General features: G+C 38.5%; 1 protein-coding gene across 1 annotated transcript in view; it reads right to left on the reverse strand.

The window, feature by feature from the left end:
• Positions 1-20201, reverse strand: part of SMCHD1 (structural maintenance of chromosomes flexible hinge domain containing 1) — a 119108-nt gene that overhangs the window by 82523 nt on the left and 16384 nt on the right. Inside the window, exons 4-11 of the mRNA XM_080936447.1 lie at positions 18345-18427; positions 17550-17680; positions 12913-13027; positions 12691-12810; positions 10429-10595; positions 8485-8575; positions 7714-7924; positions 4355-4475 (exon numbers count right to left, since the gene is read on the reverse strand). Of these exons, the coding sequence (XP_080792573.1) occupies positions 4355-4475; positions 7714-7924; positions 8485-8575; positions 10429-10595; positions 12691-12810; positions 12913-13027; positions 17550-17680; positions 18345-18427 (1039 nt within the window). The remainder of the gene's footprint in view (positions 1-4354; positions 4476-7713; positions 7925-8484; positions 8576-10428; positions 10596-12690; positions 12811-12912; positions 13028-17549; positions 17681-18344; positions 18428-20201) is intronic.

Here is a 20201-nt window from a genome sequence, read left to right on the forward strand (position 1 = left end):
CTGACCATGCACTTGGAAAACTGATGCAAAACCACTGGTGAAAGGCTGGATATCAGCAACAATAGAAACAACAAAAAGTTTAAAAGTTCATGGCAACTGAACAACTCAGTGTTTAATGAAAAATGAGTCAAAACAGAAATTAAGAAGGAAATTTTAGGACTGGACAGATGGCTCAGCAGTTAAGAGCACTGACTGCTGTTCCAGAGGATCTGAGTTCAATTCCCAGCAACCACATGGTGGCTCACAACCATCTGTAAAGGAATACAACACCCTCTTCTGGTGTGTCTGAAGACAGCAACTGTGTACTCACATACATAAAGTAAATAAATCTTTTTTTAAAAAAGGAAATTTTTTAAATTTTAGAATTGAAAGAAATGAAAACACAACTTACCCAGGCAAGATAGCATTAGGTGACTATCTTTTTAAAAAAAAAATTAGAGGGCTGGAGAGATGGCTCAGTGGTTAGAGCACTGATTGCTCTCCCAGAGGTCCTGAGTTCAATTCCCAGCAACCACATGGTGGCTCAGAACCATCTGTCATGGGATCTGGTGCTCTCTTCTGGTATGTCTGAAGACAGCTACAGTGCACTCACATACATAAAATAAATAAATGAATTAAAAAAAATAAAAATAAACATCTCATACTACTAACTTAATAGCATTCCAGAAATCTCTAGAACAAAAAGAAACCATACCCAAAACAATTAGCAAGAAATATTAAAATCAAGGCTGAAATCAACAAAACAGAAACAAAAATACAAAGATTCAATGAAACAGAGATGGTTTTGAAAAAAATCAGTAAGATTGAAAGACTCTTATTTAAATTTATTAAAAGACAAAAAAAGAATATCCAAATTAACAAAGTTAGAAATAAAAGGGGGGGACAAAAATAGACCATCCAAGAAATCCAGAGAATAAGGACTATCCATAACCTACATTCCATAAAACTGGAAAACCTAAAAGAAATGGATAATTTTCTCCATTTAACAAAGTTAAATCAGAGTCAAATAAACAATTTAAATAAATCTATAAGCCCTAGTGAAACAGAAGCAGCCATTAAAAGTCTTCCAACCAAAACAATTCTAAGGCAGATGGTTTTAGGACAGAATGCTACCAGACTTTCAGAGAAGAGTCAATGCAACACTCCTTTGTATTCCACAAAATAGAAACAGGAGGAACATTATCAGATTCATTATCACAGTTACCTTGATACCCAAAGGACATACTAAACATAGAGAATTAGACCAATTTCCCTTATGAGTATAGATGCAAAAATACTCAAAGAAATATTTGCAAACCAAATCTAAGAACATAACAAAAAGATCACCTACCATGATTAAGTAGCCTTCATCCCAGAGATGCAGGGATGGTTTAACATATGAAAACCAACAAATGTAAATCTAATAAACTGGAAAAAGAAGAAAAAGCCTATGACAAAATCCAACACCCCTTCATGATAAAAGTGGAGAGATTAAAGATTCAAGGGACATACCTAAACATATAATAAAGATAGTTTACAGCAAACCCATAGCCAACATCAATTTAAATGAAGAGAAACTCAAAGCAATCCTACTAAAATCAGAAACAAGACAAGGTGGTCCACTCTACTCTACCTATTCAATATAGTACTTGAATCTCAGCTAGGGTAATAAGACAACTCAAGGAGATCAAAGGATACAAATTGAAAAGGAAAAAGCAACACATCTTTATTTGCAGAGAATATGATAGTACACGCAATCACCTTGAAACATTCTATAGGGGAACTAATAGAGCTGGTAAACACTTTTAGCAAAAAAGCTAGTACAAAGTTAGCTCAAAAAAAAAAAAACCCAAATAAACAAAACAACAAACAAAAACAAATGCAACAACAAAAAACAAAAACAAAAAAAAGAAAATTGCCACAGAAACCCTCTACATACAAAATCACAAGGAACTAAGAAAAAAATTCAGGGAACTGACTTTTATACCTTTTATTAAAAAATCACCTTTTATAATAGCCTCAAACAATATAAAATTCATCTTGGGGTATCTCTAATCAAGCAAGTGAAATACTTGTATGTTAAAAATTTGAAGACACTTAAGAAACTGGCAAAGATAACAGGGGATGCAAAGATAGTTTCTTTAAAAAACATGGCCATCCTACCAAGAGCAGATTCAATGTAATCCCCATCAAAATTCAAGCACAATTTCTCACAGATTTTGAAAGAGCAATTTTCAGCTTCATAAAGAAACACAAAATTCCCAGCACAGCTTAAAACAACCCTAGACAATAAAAGAACTGCTGGAGGAATTACCACCCCTTACTTAAATTTATTTAAACTACAGAGCTGTAGAAATAAAAAACATGCTATGGGCATAAACACAGGCATGTTGATAAACGAAATCAAACCGAAGACGCAGACATCAATCCACACACCTAGGAACACCTGAGTTTTGACAAAAGAAACCAGAAATACACACTGGGGAAAAGACAGCATCTTCAATAAACAATGATGTCAAACTGGATATTTGTGATTCAAAGAATCCAAATAGATCCATACTTATCACCCTGCACAAAACTCAACTCCAAAGAAATCAAAGACCTCAACTTAACAGATACCTTGAGTAGGGCAGGAGAGAAAGTAGGGGATAGTCTTGAACTCACTGGCAAAGAAAAAGACTTTCTGAACAGAACAGCATTAAAACACAGAACCTTATGATATTCAAAAGCATCTGTATGTCAGTAGACATTTGGGCAAAGTGGCACCCTACAGAATGAGTAAAGATTTTTTTTTTACCAACTATGCATCCAATAGAGGAGATAATATCTAAAATATATAAAGAACTAAAATCAATAAAATTAATGACAGCTCATGCTGGCGAGGACATAGGGTAAGGAGAACTCATCCATTGCTGGTGGAAGTACAAATTTGTACAGCCACTGTGGAAATCAGTGTGGCTCTTCCTTAGGAACCCGGGTATCAATCTACTTCATGCTCCAAGTATATCATTCTTGGGCATTTGCCCTAAGAACTCTACATCCTACTACAGAAAAATTTGCTCAGCCATATTTATTACTGCTCTATTCATAATAGCCAGAAAAACTGGAAACAGCCTAGATGTATTTCAACAGATGGAATGGATGAAGAACATGGATTACACCATGGAATATCATTCAGCAGAAGAAAGAAAGAGAGAGGGAATGAGGAAGGAAGGGAGAGAGAGAGAAGGAAAGAAAGGGAGAGAGAACAGGAGGAAGGAAATACTGAAATTTGCAGGTAAATAGATCTAGAAAAAAATCCATGATGAATTAGGAAACTCAGACTCAAAAGGAGAATGGTATGTATTCTCTTATATGTGGATGTTAGCTATTAAGTTTTAGATAACCCAGCTATAGTCTGCATAACCACAGAGATTATGTATAGAAGTGACTAGGGGTGGGGTGGAGAAGTGTTTCCCTGGGAGGGAGAAATAGATAGTTATGGATGGATAGGGATGAGGAGACTTAGAACAGGAGAGTAAATGAAGAGAAGGAAGGAAGTGGTGGTTACGAGAGGAACTGCAGGGAGAGCCAGCTAAAGGTAGAGCCATTTAAAGGGCCATGGCGACTCACTACAGTAAGAGCATCTTAAGATATATGTATTTATAAAAGGAACCTAAATGAAATCATCAAACCTTTCCCTGAATGGAAGACACCAAGGCCTTCTAGACACAGCAGGACTGACACACAGTAGAACTCAGAGACTATGGCAGCATGTACGGTTCCAGAGCTGAGGGGGAGGCAGACACAAGGCCCATCCCTCACCCAAAAGATACGTCCAATTGATAACCACTTATAAAGGAAAAATTAGTTTTCTCCAATGAAGCATCAGAAGGTGAATACATCACACTTACAGAAGGCCCCGTGCCCAGCAGGGGATAGGCAACACAGAATAAGCTCAGCAGCAGCTTTTGAGGTGTTTTTGTTGGTGTTGCTGTTGGGTTTGTTTGTTTCTGGGCCTTATAGGTCTTTTCCGGCTTTGTGCCTTTATGAGAAGTCTGTGTGTAAATAACTGTCTCTACCTGTGTGTGCTTCTTGTGTGTTTTCTTTGCTTATCTTTTTTCCTACTTTTTTTTTTTTTTTTTTTTTGCCCTGTTCAGGTTTGTTTGTTTTTATTTTACCTTATTTTATTATTATTATTCTTTCTTTCTTTTAGGTGCCTGTTTTCAAATGAGAAAGAGCAAGAAAAGGTATGGATTCAGGGAGGTAGGAAGGATCTGGAAGGAGTTGGGGAAGGGAAAAGTGTAATCAGAATATAATGAATGAAAAAAATCTATTTTCAATTTAAAAAAAAGATTAGGTCAAAAAGATGTAATCCAGAACAATGAAAACTTACTCTTCAACTGATGTATATGGTATTAACCGTCCATTCCAAAAACACTCAAATATAGGCCTTTTCCCTCTTGCTGCTTTCTCGGGTATGATACAGTCATCATCGTCATCTTCGTCTCTTAACTCTACAGCAGAAAGTTAAGTAGGACACTTTTACCTCTACACACCAGGAACAGCTTTATCAATTTCTCTAAGGGCTTAAATTAAAGTTGCTTCAGAAAAATGTAGCCTATAGTCCTTCAAGCTGTATCAGATAATCTTATTAGTTAGAAACGCACACGGATTTCTAAGAGCTCAGTTAACATAAATGATTACCCACATAAAATCTAATAGGATAGCACACTAGCTGACAGGACTGGGATCTTTCAGGCTCTCTCTCCCTCTCTCTTTCTCCACCTAACCCCCGCCTTCCTTCCTTCCTTCCTTCTTTTCTTTCCTTTCTCTTTTCTTTTCCTTTTCCTTTTTCCAGACAGGGTTTCTCTTGTGTACCCCTGGCTGTCCTGGAACTCACTCGTGATCGGCTGACCTCAAACTCCCAGATTCCCCTGCCTCTGCCTCTGCCCCCAAGTGCTGGGAGTGAACCAGCTTTTAAATCTATTTATACTTTTTAAAAAAGAATTTCTACATCCCAAAAGATTTTTCTATAGTGAATTCTGTCTTCTCCACAAATAGGCTCTTGAAATCTGTACCTGAAACACAATTTTGACAATTCTATTAAACTAGCAATGCTCATTCAAAAATCATCTGACAAATTTACAATGTCAAGTAGCAGCAAATTCATCTATTTTGAACAAATGAATCAAGAGCATACAATTTAACTTTATATATGTTTCCAAATTCAGACAGGCAAAAAATGACACACTATCATGTATCAAAAGCAAATTGGTACAATCATCAACAATACTGTGCTTTTTAGCAATATATTCCTATATACCCAGATAAAGTAAGCATATGCTCCTGATGTATTAATGAATACTGGCATTAAGTCTTCTACCTAAATTAACAGAGCCTTCTCCTCCCAAAAAGCCTTGTAAGAAAGCTTCAGTCAATTTTATATGTAATATGTCACTCTGGTCTGAAAAGACTTTCTCTGAGCATCATCAGCATCATTTGAAGAATTCTATCACTCTGTCTAGAAGACTTTTTAAAAAATCAGAAATAGCAAATGTAGTAGGGACCAGAGACCCTCAGGACACAGTAGCCCTGACTGACTGACAGACAGAGATCCACAGGAGACAGCAGGACTGACTGACTGACTGACTGACAGAGATCCACGGGAGACAGCAGCCCTGACTGAATGACAGACAGAGATCCATGGGAGACAGCAGCCCTGACTGACTGACTGACAGACAGAGATCCACGGGAGACAGCAGCCCTGACTGACTGACTGACAGACAGAGATCCATGGGAGACAGCAGCCCTGACTGACTGACAGACAGAGATCCACAGGAGACAGCAGCCCTGACTGACTGACTGACAGACAGAGATCCACGGGAGACAGCAGGACTGACTGACTGACAGACAGAGATCCACAGGAGACAGCAGCCCTGACTGACTGACAGACAGAGATCCACAGGAGACAGCAGCCCTGACTGACAGACAGACAGAGATCCACAGGAGACAGCAGCCCTGACTGACTGACTGACAGACAGAGATCCACAGGAGACAGCAGGACTGACTGACTGACTGACAGACAGAGATCCACAGGAGACAGCAGCCCTGACTGACTGACTGACAGACAGAGATCCATGGGAGACAGCAGCCCTGACTGACTGACAGACAGAGATCCATGGGAGACAGCAGCACTGACTGACTGACTGACAGACAGAGATCCATGGGAGACAGCAGCCCTGACTGACTGACAGACAGAGATCCACAGGAGACAGCAGCCCTGACTGACTGACAGACAGAGATCCACAGGAGACAGCAGGACTGACTGACTGACAGACAGAGATCCACAGGAGACAGCAGCACTGACTGACTGACTGACAGACAGAGATCCATGGGAGACAGCAGCCCTGACTGACAGACAGAGATCCACAGGAGACAGCAGGACTGACTGACTGACAGACAGAGATCCATGGGAGACAGCAGCCCTGACTGACTGACAGACAGAGATCCACAGGAGACAGCAGCACTGACTGACTGACTGACAGACAGAGATCCATGGGAGACAGCAGCCCTGACTGACTGACTGACTGACAGAGATCCATGGGAGACAGCAGGACTGATTGACTGACTACTCTTGTACTGATGCCTTCGTTAAAGCATGTCTGCACTATTTCAGCAACTGACCCTAGTTTCCCTCTTTCCCTACTTTTAAAGACAGAGTCTGGCCATATATGTTGGCCATGAACATTCCTCCCATTTCAGCCTCACAAGTGTCAGTTTCTTATTTAACACTCATAACATCACTCAAAGAAAGGAACTTATTTTACATATGGCAACATCAACATAGGGAATGGTCTGAGTAAAACAACAAAAGCAGGACTGACAAAGACAGCACTTGAGTCAGAAAACTAAAGACAGCTAAAGAATCTGAAAGTTTTAAAACTGAATTTATAGCGTCAATGCATTGTGAGGCATTATTGTGTACTCCTTACGTTGCAACCCAGAAGAAAGTGAGGCACTGTTGCACACGCCTGTAACTGTAATACAGGAGGTTAACAGGATCTTGGCTGAGCTACAGGCCAGACAGAAAAATATATTTTCCAATTCAATCATCAATAAACTCACTGGATATTGTTTGTGTTGCTTTAAGTAAAAGAACACTGTATGGAAAATATTAAGGTAAATACCTATCTTACTGAGCACACTCACACACAAAACAGAGACATAATACACATGAAATTACATACATACATACAAAGAAACAAAACAAAATCCTAAAGGATTTTTAAAAAGAACTTTGAAGTATGAAAAGCCTTACAAAAGCCTTACTTAAAAATGAGTAGATATGATTATATAAAATATAAAAATGTAATAAATACACATAAAAGAAAGCTACTGTAGAGAACACAAACAGGAATCTCATGCATACACATAAAAATTGAGCTCAGTAAGAGATTAAAAGTTTCTCAAAGTCGAGTGCTTTATTTTTTAACATGGAAATGAATATAAATAAAAATTAAGTGTTTATAGAAATATATGAAGCTATCAAAAAAAGAAGTATATGAATTAAACAGACAATTCGTAAATTTATTTTAAAACACAAACAAAAGGCTATAAAAGTTACAAACACTAAATGATGTAAGGAAAATTGTTGAAACTTTATCTAGTCCTACTAGCCCAACTAGGAATCACTCAGAGAATACTATCCAAAATCACGGCATGGTATTTGTAGCTAACATCAAATTAACATACTTGATGGAAAGCATGGGTCATCAGGATAAGTCTCTCTGTCATATAAGAAGGGATGATACCGGATAACCCCTTCCACTACTCCGTCTCCTTCAACATGAGCCTTGAACTCAAAGCTGTCAGACGCTGTGTTTATATACAACGTCTGCATGTCGTCTTGGATATCCCTTAGGTTGACAATCTTAGGTGTCTTCCCTTTTTCAAACAAAGAAATCTAAAATAAAAATAAAATAAAAATAATTAAATTCTATGGTAACTTTACTTTTCCCAACCAAAATCCACCGTGCTTTGTAAAGTAGTCATCTAGTTAAGGGGATATACAATCTGCACAAGATATACATATTTACACACTGGTTAATACCTCTAAAGAGCAGCTCAGTAAAGACAGGAGTAATCAGAACTGAGAGGCAGATAAGTCATAAGCATATTTAAGTTTTCTTGTTGGATGAACAAAGAAGAATATTTTATGTGAGACTCCTCTGTGTGTTCGGACAAGGACAAGCAGAACCGAGGTCTGAAATGCTCTGTGCTGTAAGTCCTACCACACCACAAGACTTCTATAAACAAGCACGGTGCCATAAACAGATACACCCCCTTTCTCCTTGCTGTCAAAAGCATAATGCTCAATCACAGTTCTTATCTCCACAGAAGACTGAATAAAGGGTTGTTTACCAAAATGGTTAAAAAAACAAAACAAAACAAAACAAAACAAACAAAGAAAAAGCCATTGTTTGGGGTAAGACTGTAAGATCCTGAGGTGTACTTTTGTCTTACTTCAATATCAATATTGTTGAAAGGTCCAACGTCTCTTGCTGTAGTTTTTTCATTTCCTTTTGGTCCATGAATATAGTAATGATAAATATGCCTAAAATGAAGAATAACATTATTCTTTACTAACATGACACTATAGTTGACATAATCTCCCACCAGAAAAATGTCATTTAGCATACTTCCTTGTCCAGCACTTCATCCTTGGGGATGTAGCAATAGGGTCTCGGGCATGCCGCAGGGGCCACCCCCCACTGAGCTACACATCAAGCCCTGCACTCCCAGAATGTTTTTAAAAACAATATTCCAATGGCAAAATAAACTCTGAAATTCAGCATTACATCTCGGCTGATAGAGTCAGACCCACAATGTGTCTAGGCTACGGAGTGAGAGCTGGGTAAATGCAGCTTTATTTAACCCAGTCCTACTCACCTTCCAAAGCCACACACATTCTACTTCAAAACAATTTACCAAATTCTAGAGAGTACTGAAGGATCTGGGAGCACACTGAGATACACGCCTTTAGCAATCTCCAGAGTGCAGCGGGGAGTTATTCTACAAGTGTGGTTTCTCAACATTGGTACCAACATTTCAAAATAAAATTTAATAAATTCAAATTATACCAACATTTCAAAATAAAATTTAATAAATTCAAGAAAATTCCATTAAAAATCACCAGGAATCTTTGCTAGCTTATTTTTTAAATAAAGGTTAAACAAACAAAATAACATTTTAAGACAATAAAATATTTCTCTAATTATTCCTGAAGGATTTAGATAATTCCTTCTCAGAAATTAAAAACAAACACAAAAACAGAACCTTAGATTTGCAGGGATTCAGAGTATACACCTGTAGTCCCAGAACTTAGAGAGGCAGGAGGATTCCAAGTTCCAGGACAGCCTGAAACACAGAGAGAGCATCTATCTCTAAAGAGATAGGGAAAGAGAAGGTGGGAAGAGGGTGGGCAGGAGAGAGAACAGTAAGACAGCACAGTACCCTAGCCACTCTTGAAAATACTAACATAAAGAAAAATGATTCTCCTAAGAGTTGTCTTTTATATATAAAAAAATTTACTGTTAATATGTATGTGTATGTAATATAGACTTAAGTATAATAGACTTTAAAGTAAATATGATTTTTAAATATTAATTTTGTAAAGATACACCCATTTTAAAAGACTCCATATTACAGACTAATAAAAAACTATGTAAACAATCTAGTAAGAGTAAACACCATTTAGAGATACAAGGAAAACTTAAGCAAATCTGATTTGGTCAATGAGATATAAACAATCAGGTTTATTAGAATAGCAATAATACTTTAGTATTTGGCATTACTTATTGGTAACATAGTAATTTTAAGGAATGCTTGTGCATTTCTTATTCCAACAGGCTCAGTGTGTTCCTCTGCAGGAACATAGAGGACATTCCTGTAGACACTGGAGATACAGGCACGAACCCTGAGATTACAGATGGGAAACTGCAGCTGCAGGACAGAAGCTCCCAGTATGACATCAGAGAAGCGGAGAAGCTCAACCAAGTCTCGAGCTGTTCTGTTCGCTGGAGCAGGAGTCAGAAACCTTATGCTTCAGTCAATGCTGAATACATAAGGTAATCTATTTTAATTTTTTAAATGAGCAGATGAATAACTGCTTTAAAAAACCAACATTTTTAAACATTAAAACATCTGTGTACTGTACCAATGCAAAGAAAAACTGAACAAAAGGATATCAAAGAGACTTCAATGCCTCTCTATTTTCTGTCTTTAGAAGATAGAGGGCAAAGGGTAAACTGTAAACTGGGTGTGGGGCTCCTGCCTGTAACCCCAATACTTGGGAGACAGGAAAGAGGAGAATGGAAAGAGTGCCAGGCCAGCTTGGGGTGCATAGCAAGACCATGTCTCCAAAAGAAAGAGAAAAAGGAAGCAGGAACATTGGAACAAATTACTTACGTCAGCTGTCGTGTCCAAAGATTAAAGTAATTTTTCAAGTACTGGATGTGTTCTGGTTGTACCCCTGTGATAACCACAGCAGTAAAGCTGTCTTTCTCTTTCTCCTCTACAATAAGACTGTGTAGGAATCTTTCATCATCATTTGTAATGTGAACAGAATCAGCTGGCTAAAAGGGTGAATACAAACACAACAGATTAGGTCATCTATAATTATAATTATATTTAAGTGTTAGAGTGATTCAAAAACCTCATTTTTAATGTTTCAAAAACAATTTCAATGCTGAGTATGGTAGCCCCATGCCTCTGATCCCAGAACTTGGGAGAGGCAAAGGCAGGTTGATCTCTGAATTTGAATCCAGTCTAGGCTATGGAAAGAGAACTCCAGGCCAGTCAAAGCTGAGATTGGTAGACTGGGCTGTGGAGAAGCAACACCCCAGAAGCTTGTTGTGAACAGTTCAACAGAGAGAGGGTATTACCTCATACAGCTGAACAGAAAGATGGTATTATTATATACAGCTGAACGAAGAAGCAGACAACTGACAGGAACATTCTCTGCAAAGAACTGTCTCTATAGGGAGCAGTCTTCGGGCCATGGGCATCAGAAGGAGGGAGCAACAGACATTGTTTGCATATACTATCAACATTTCCACTCAGATCAGAAAGGAATGGTACTATTCCATGAACCTGGACCAAGGAAGACACTGCCATTTTCCCACAGGACTGAGACTTTGGTCTTTGATATGGCCAGCTCACATCATCAACAACACACATCATTTAATACTTCATTTGCTCCCTACAAAGAGAACCTCAAATCCATCCACATTCTAAAAAGTCAGTAACAAAGAGAAAAGAGTTAGACAGAAATAGCTGAAAAGAATTATTTAAAGGGGGCTACAGAGAAAATATACCAGGAAGAGAGCAATCTGCTCAATTCCCAGCACCCACAAAGGCTTATGGTTAACCACCTACAACTCCAGTTCCAGGCACCAGATGATTCTGGTCTCCATATGCATCTGCATGTCAATACACAAGCACAGCCCCTCTCCAACCCTGGACAGAAATATAAAAAATAAAAAAGATAAGAAGCAAGCACCACTGGCACCCATAGTGCGCTTGTTCAGATGAAGTGCTCCATCCTTACACTGGAGGGAAAACAAGAACAGTGCTGTGGCTGATTTAACAAAATCTAGAATCCCAGGAACAGTTCAGCCAGGCACACCTTCCAGAAATTACCTTGATGAAAGTTAGCCTCTGCGAATGTCGGTGATAGATTATCTTGATTAGGCTAATTAGTGTGAGGAGACCCAGTCTCCTGAACGGATCTGTAAGAGCTGAGCTGTATAATGAGCACCAGACCAGCCCAAACAAACATGTGAGGCCCTGCCTCAGGCAAGCAAGCAAAAGGCAAATCCACGAACAAACAGTCGTTGCTCTCTATTGCTGTGAAGGGACAACATGACCATGACAACTTGGAAAAGAATTTAGGTTGGGGGATGAGGGGGTAATGGTCCCAGAGATTAGTAGCATCCATGACCACCAGGATGGGGAGCACAGCAGCACGAAGCATGCATGGCACGGAGAAGGAGCTGAGAGCTGCCATCTGATCCACAAGCATGAAGCAAAGGGAGAGCCAACTGGCCTTTTGACATTTTAAAACTGTTACTTGTATTTTAAAGACATTTTTATTAGGTGTAGATGTATACATAAAGAAATATGTGCAAGTGTGGGGACATGGTTGTAACAAAATCTCATGCCTCTCAAGTTCCAATTTCCTGAAATTACATTACCTCTGGTTCCTATTATTACTTCATAACAAAGACTTTAAAATTGATGATGGGCCAGAGGATAGAACTTGGCACCAACCTGAGTTCAATCCCTGGGACCCTCTCTCCTTCAGGTTGTCCTCTGACCACCACATGTACACTGTGACACATGCACACACACCCCGTGTAAAATGAATGAATAAAATCTCAATTTTGAACACCGATCCAAACCAAGGTTTGCAACTTTTTAAGTAATTTACATAGTTTCCTATGCTAACTTATATGAAAACTTTTAGCTTAAAAAAGAGAAAAACACATAAATGATCATTTTGCTACTGACATAACTAAAGGAAAATATGAAGATATAATGTTTTTAAAATTTCTTATCTTCAAGTTTTTAAAACACTGACATCTCAGTAATAGGTCAGAAGAAATATCCTGTCTTCCCATGTAGCCAAAGGAATAAATGTGTAATTTTGAGCTATAGGATGTACTGTACCTTTCTGTTTCTAATGTATCCACTATATATTGCCTCCTTATTTTTTTCCTTCTTCTCAAAATCTTCTTTAGAAAGCACAAGCTCATGAACATCCTTGGAGTCTATAGGTTTGCTTATCATCTGTCAAACAATTTTAAAAAATCACATTAATTCCTAATAGTTAAGTTTGTCAATCCAAAATGTTTTGATCAATTTTCACTATCAGGAAAATCTTCCACTTACTCTGGCTGATTGCCCAACAAAGAAAACAGCCTGTTTGCCTCCAACACCAAAATAGGAAATATCACTGTTCAAACTGCGTGGGACTGGTGATGGCCGGACATAACCTGAGTGGTCACTGGAAGAGAACGTTGTATCAATACAGTGCTTTAAAACAATCTTCTCAAAACCTCACATCCACTAAAAGCCTCCCGAATCATCAAATGTATGCTAGGACCAGGGATGTGATGGTGTCGAGCCTCTGCCTAGCATCTGCAAAGTTGTGGGTGTGATACAAAACACACATACACACACATACACATAAGATAAAGCTTTTAAAGAACCACAGTAGATAAATGCAACAGAAATTAATTACAAGACAAACATTTTAAACAACTATATTTAAGTTTTCAAAAAACAGAAATCATAACTATAAAGTATAAGAGTACTTCACCAAATATATCAGTAAAAAAATCGCTGACAGTAAAATAAATAATTTTTGTTATCCAGAACTTGAAAAGGGCAGGTAAGTGGCTGGGTCATGAACAGATCTGATCTGGGAGAAGAATGAACCCATAAACTTGAGGACAAGGTGAGCTTATTTGGTCTGAAGAATAAAATGGCTAGTGGTACAGAATCTGCCCACTATGTGTGAAGACATGGGTTTACTCCTCAGTACTACAAAAAGTTAAGGAAAATGTACACAAGGCATTTGAGGTCTACAGGATCATCACTGCACCCAAATGAAAGGAACTGCAAAGGAAGAATAGAGAAAAAAATTATTTGGAGAATAAATGGGGTACACTTTCCTAATATAAAAAAAAAAAATTCTTACACAACTTTTTAAAAATTGAATTAATTCTAAAGAGGATAAAATTATAAAGACTAATAGCTGGACACATGAGAATTTAAGTATTTAAAGTCAGAAAGAGAAACACAACTGGTGGTATATGCCTGTAATCCTGGAATTTGAGAGGTAGCAGCTGGTGGACCTCTGTGAGTTCAAAACGATCCTGGTCCACACACATATCAAGTCCCAGGCCAGCTGGGGCTACAAAAGTGAGACTCCTCCTCAAGAATAAGAGCGGGAAGGAATGAAACATTTCTGTGTGCTATAAATGTTTAAGCCAAACTATAATATTATAAATCAGGTGCTGCTGATAATATCTAGAAAAATTAAAAGCTGAAATGGACCTTTACCACCTGTTAAGATATATGAGAGTGGAGAGATGCTTCCTCAGTTAAGAGCACTAGCTTCTCCCCAAAGGACTTAAGTTTGATCTCCAGAACCCACACTCATGTGCAGCTACAATTCCAGGAGATTCAATGCCCTCTTCTAGCTTCTGTGGGCAATGCACAAATGTGGTGGATAAGTACACCTACAGACAAAATACCCCTCACACACCCCTTATATGAAAATATAGGTACTAGAAACTGAACATGGCTTACAACTATCTGTAACTACAATCCCAGGAGATCAGATTTCTCTCTTCTGGGCTTCACAAGCACCTACACATACATAGTAAGGCACACACATACACATAAAAGAAATTAACAACTGATGGAAAGACCCACACATGAGTGCATTCATAGTAGAATCTCAACTTTTTGCATGTTTGAAAATATTCATATAAAATATTAAGGAAAGAAAAAGTGCTGAGAAAATATTCAGTGTAAGACTGTTGACTATTCTACAAAACTGAATTCCACCAAAAACAACCCCGCATACAAATAAGCACGAACAATGCAGGAACAAAGAACAGAGGAACTGAGAGATACAAAAAGAGGGAACTTAGAGTGCTGTGGAATCAATGTAGGTGAATGATGGATGAACAAATGGGTGAGAGAGACAGACAGACAGACATCTCTAGAGCTAGAGTTACAGGTTGCTGTCAGTCACCCAACATGGGTGCTAGAAACCAAGTATCTTTGGTTTTGTTGGGTTTCCTTCCTTCATCCATCCACCTACCTACCCACCTACCTATCTAGGTAATCTCACTCCATGGCACAGGGTAGCCTGTTAATCCTCATTCCTTCAGCATGAACACAGAGTACTGAGGACTAAAGAGATGGCTCAGTAGTTAAGAACACTTGGTGCTCTTGAGAATACTGTATATCATTCTCTACACACACATTAGGTGGCTCACAACCACTGGTAACTCCAGCTCCAAAGGATACGATACCCTCTTTTAGCTTAGTGGGTACTTGAATACACATACATAAACACACATACATGCTGGTGTGCACACATAAAAATAAATCTCAGAGTATTAGAACTACATGTAAAATGCCTTCTTTCTTGAAGAAAGTCTCAACTCAAACATACTGTTACAACAGCTAAGCTCTGTCACATTACATTTTCTTCACAATTCTAGCCAATAATTCAAAATGTTTATGTTTTTGTGTATTCACATTTCTCAATAGAGCAAATATAAAGCAAAAGGTGTTTTCTTCTGTGAGCCTTCCTTTTTCCATAGCCTGTCTCTTATAACATCACCCTTGGATCAAATTGAAACTGAAAAACAAGCAGTAAAAGCAACCAATAATTTATTCTATTTAAGTGGATTCCAGATTAAAGGCTAACACATGATGAAGTGGCAGAAATTGGAGTGGGTCAAGGGATGGGTACTGCATCCAAAGAAAGACACTATGAAGATGTAGCAGCTATAATTATTTACAGACTCTTTCCCCGCCTACCTCTCCACTGTCCAGTCATATATTACTTAACATAAACCTATATCTCTAGCTTGATGAGGTTGTTAGGATTATTTTTAAGGGTTTCTATGAGTCTAATTTATCTCATATAGATGGGCAGTTAATATCTTTGTCCACTGGTCATAAGCTTATTGGATAGAGGATTTGTGGATTGAGAATTTAACATACAAACCCCGGCTGTGAAGAATGTAAGCTAAATTCTAGGCTGGTAGAGAAGCAGCTGGGGCAAGCCATTTTAGTGTGGTGACCTGAAGCTCCACATGGGAACCGGTAGCCAAAGTTCTAGACTAAAAGAAAGACAGCTGGGAGAGGGCGGTTTAGGGACCGCTTGGTAGAGAAGGAGCCCAGGTGCCAACACTGGTGCCAGATAAAAGGTTTCCACAATTCAATATTTACCACAACACATACATATATACACATATACATAACTTAATCCAGAAAAGGGATGCTTTGTACCAAAAATGGAAATTTCCTTAACTTTTGAGTTAAGTTAAAAATTTGGTTAAGGGGGCTATAGAGATGACTCAGTGGTTAAGGACACTGACTACTCTTCCAAAGATCCTGAGTTCAATTCCCAACAACCACATGGTGGCTCACAACCACCTGTCATGGGATCTGATGCCCTCTTGTGGTGTGTCTGAAGAGTGTCAGTAAAATAACTAACTTGTCTTTAAAAATTGGTTATGGTGCAGAGAAAAATCAGTGTCTGGTGAGTCCAATGAAAACAGAGCTGTAATTAGACTGTAGACTACACCAGTTAAACCAACTGGAAAGGCAGGAAGATGATTCCCTGGCTCCCCTTCCCCTAGTTTCCCACTTTTCTTTATCATGTTTTATCACTCTTCTTTATCTTTGTCAATCAGATGCAAAATCCTACACTCAGACGGTAAAATCGTAGTGCTGTACACCTTCAGGCCTGTGCCCCCCCAACCCCCAGCCGGTCTTTTTTTAGACAAGGTTTATCTGTACAGCCTTGGCTGCCCAGAAACTTGCTCTTTAGATCAGGCTACAAGAGATCCACCTGCTTCTCAGTGCTGAGAATAAAGGCACTTGCCACCATGCCGAGCTTCATGCTGGCTTCTTAACCACTCTTGAGTGTCATGCATTTGTGAAAACGGTACAAAAGATGGTTACGGAGAGAAGCGTTGTGTCAGGAGTAAGAAATAACTAAGGCGACAGCTCATGCATATGGCAGGCACTAGCTAAAATATTGTTTCCTAGCTCAGTTTTCACAAAACCTTGATGGACTATATCCCCATTTCCTAAGTACTAAAGTGACACTGAGGTAAAGTGTTAATGACAAGTGTCCCATAACCAATAAATAGTCAGGTAATCCAAACCAGGTGGAATGATAGCCAGGACTGGGGATGTGGCTCAGTAGAAGGCACCTGCCTGAGTTCTACTGTCAACACCACAAAACCTGGACAATCACTGAAAATCTTTGCTCATAGGATTAAACTCTGAGTGTGCTGAAACGGATTACAGGCATGAGTTCCCACACCTAGCTCCCCTGTGCAGTAAGCACATCCTACAAGTATGTTCTGATACAAAGCTGGATTGTATTCCCTAATAGCTGTGATAGTCTGAAAAACTGAGGCTGGAAAGAGAAATACAGAATTTTAATGAATAGTATGCAATTCTAAGGATTTTCAAGTAGTATGAAATGGTTTATAAAAATTATCCTAAGCACCATTCTACTATCCTAAATCAATATCCAATGTTAACATAACTCACACAGACCTCAGAAAATGCAAAAAGTATCATTCAATGGAAAAGCACATGTTCTATTTTGGATGTAGTATATATTACAACACCCTGTAATAAAACAAACATGCTGATAAAAGCAAGCCTTCTAATACATCATCTATATCCTAGAACACACTAGAGTTCTTACCCTTATTAAAATATACAAGTATCATTTAGAAGGAAAAGCATGATTTTCTAACCTTTCGAAGTCACCTTGTCTTGTAAATTTTGACAGCCTATACACAGCCCAGTTATTAAGCTGTTTAGAGGTCATTCCTCTTCCATTGTCTACCACGGCGACAGCAGGTCTCCCTTGTGTCTCATCAAAAAGCTATGAAATAAAAAGACAGGAAAGCTCCAATCAGTATTTAAAACATGAAAAGTTGAGTGTGAAGTTCAACAGGCTCGCCCATATCACTGGTATAAGTAGAAATAGTTTTCTTAGGCAGCCGGGAGGTGGTGGTGCATGCCTTTAATCCCAGCTCTTCTTTGAGTTCAAGATCAGCCTACTCTACAGAGTGAGTACCAGGACAGCCAAGGATACACAGAGAAACCCTGTCTCAAAAAACAAAACAAAACAAACAAAAACACACAAGAAAAAGTCTTAAAGGCACTAGTATATGTATCAAATGCTTTAGAATTTTTAACTTTTTTTTAACCTGAAAATATCATTTCTCAAAATTTAACTTAAAAAATAATCAAGGCATATATAAATATACACTATTCTCACATTGCTTCTTATGGCAAAACTATAGGAGGGAAAATAATCTGGGAACAGAAGACTGATTCTGTAAACTACACTGTAGTTAACAAAACCTTCTGCATTAATATTGTAAAATATTCAAGTGTTTACAATGCAGTGTTAAAAAAATTATAAATAAAAATGAATACCTAAGACATGTATAAGTACGTACAAACATACACAAAAGAAGTTAAAAATGTTTCCAATATACTACTAACAAAAAAATACAGTTCTGTATGTATGATTTTCTTACCAACTTGATCTGTATTCTCCTAACACCAACATTTCGAGAAGTAGCTGACAATGAATTGTCAATTAATTCTGCAAGAGCAAATGCTGGAAGAGATTGAGAAAACACTGCTTAGCCCCTCCATCCCAAATGTTTTATAAAAGTTCAAAGTAGAAGAAACTCCAGTAGCTTAAAGCAACCACTTTTATTTTCCAAACAGCTACAAGTATTAAGCATTACGCTGAGTCTAATGATGTTATTCAAAATAAGTTTCATGGCTAATCACTACGTATAAAAAAAGTCATTAGGCACAAATTTGAGCAACACAGTATCAAAAACAGCAGCAATGAAAAAGAGCATATTTAGGAAGCTAGTCTGGTGACCAAAGGCCTGTAGCCTCAACTACTAGAAGGCTGGGGCAAGATTTAAGTTCAAGGTCTGCTTGGGTTACAAAGTGCGTTCCAGAGCAACCTGAGTAATTCACTGAGAACATACCCTAGATTCAATCCTCTGTAGACACACACACACTCACACAGAGCTAGCTAGCTTGCACATAGAATTCTAAAGACTAACAAAACCATGTTAAACAGCAGCCTCATATATTGGTACATAGCTAGTGTGCTGCTTTAAATGTTTAAGTCTCCAGCTGGTGAACTATTTGGGAAGTTAGGTGGTATGGCCTTGTTGGAGGAGGAGTGTCACTGGGTGGAATATGAGCTTTCGGAAGAAAGGTTCCTACCTTCCCAATGTGCCATCTGCCTCACACTTGCATATCCAGGCGTGGATCTCAGCTGCCACTCAAGGTGCTTACCTCTGGGCCCTAGCACCACTATCAAAGCTCTAACCCTCTGAAATCATAAGCCCAACTCAATGCTTTCTTCTTTATGTTGCCTTGGCCACAGAGTCTCCTCTCGGCAACAGAAAAGTTCCCAGGCACCTGTGATCTCAGTACTCCAGAGACTGAGGTCAGAGCTTTGGTCAGGAGCTCAAAGAGAGGCTGCACTCCCAAACATAGTTCCTATGGTGATTTAAATCATCAGCATGGCAGGATCTAGAATTAGCTTGGAGACAACTCCTTGGGAATATCTGCGATGGATTTCTTTTTAAAGATTAAGTTAATTGAGTAGGAAGACCTATTCCAGCTATCAGATTGAGTACACAAGTAAAGACAGTATACCAGTACAATCTAAATTTGCCTGGGAAGAGGAAGCCTTACTTGAGGAACTGCCCAAATGAGGCTGGCCTGTGGGCATGCCTGTCTTGATAAGAATTGGTGTGGGATGGCTAAATGGTTAAGAGCAATGACTGCTCTTCCAGAGGTCCTGAGTTCAATTCCCAGCAACAAGGTGGCTCCCAACCATCTGTAATGAGACCTGATGCCCTCTTCTGGTGTGTCTGAACGCAGCTACAGTGTACTCATATACATAAAATAAATAAATTAAAAAAAAAAAAAAAAAAAAAAAAAAAAAGAATTGGTGTGGAAGGGCCCATTCCTAGGCAGATGATAGCAATGGAGCCAGAGAGTGAGTGAGTTAACAGCACTTCGTGGTTTCTGCTTGAGTTCTTGCTTGAATTCCTGCCCTGACTTCCCTCAGTGAATTTGTGACCCAGAAATTCAAGACAAGTAAAGCCTTTTCTTCCTTAAGTTGCTTCAAGTAATATTTGAAAAAACCAAAAGCCAAAAGGATATCGGGTATGAGCATTCACCCTTCTCTTCTCTCTGACGGGGTGGGATATGACTAGATTGCTTTCTGTTCAGACTATGTCTTTTTGTCTATGATGAAATGTAAAAATCAGAACAAATATACCCTTCCTTAGACTGCTTTTTGTCAGATATGTCATCATAGCAACAAAAAGAATGTTATATTCTTACTACATAAA

This window comes from Micromys minutus, assembly GCF_963924665.1.
Source record: "Micromys minutus genome assembly, chromosome: 23".
NCBI classification, from domain to species: Eukaryota; Metazoa; Chordata; class Mammalia; order Rodentia; family Muridae; genus Micromys; species Micromys minutus.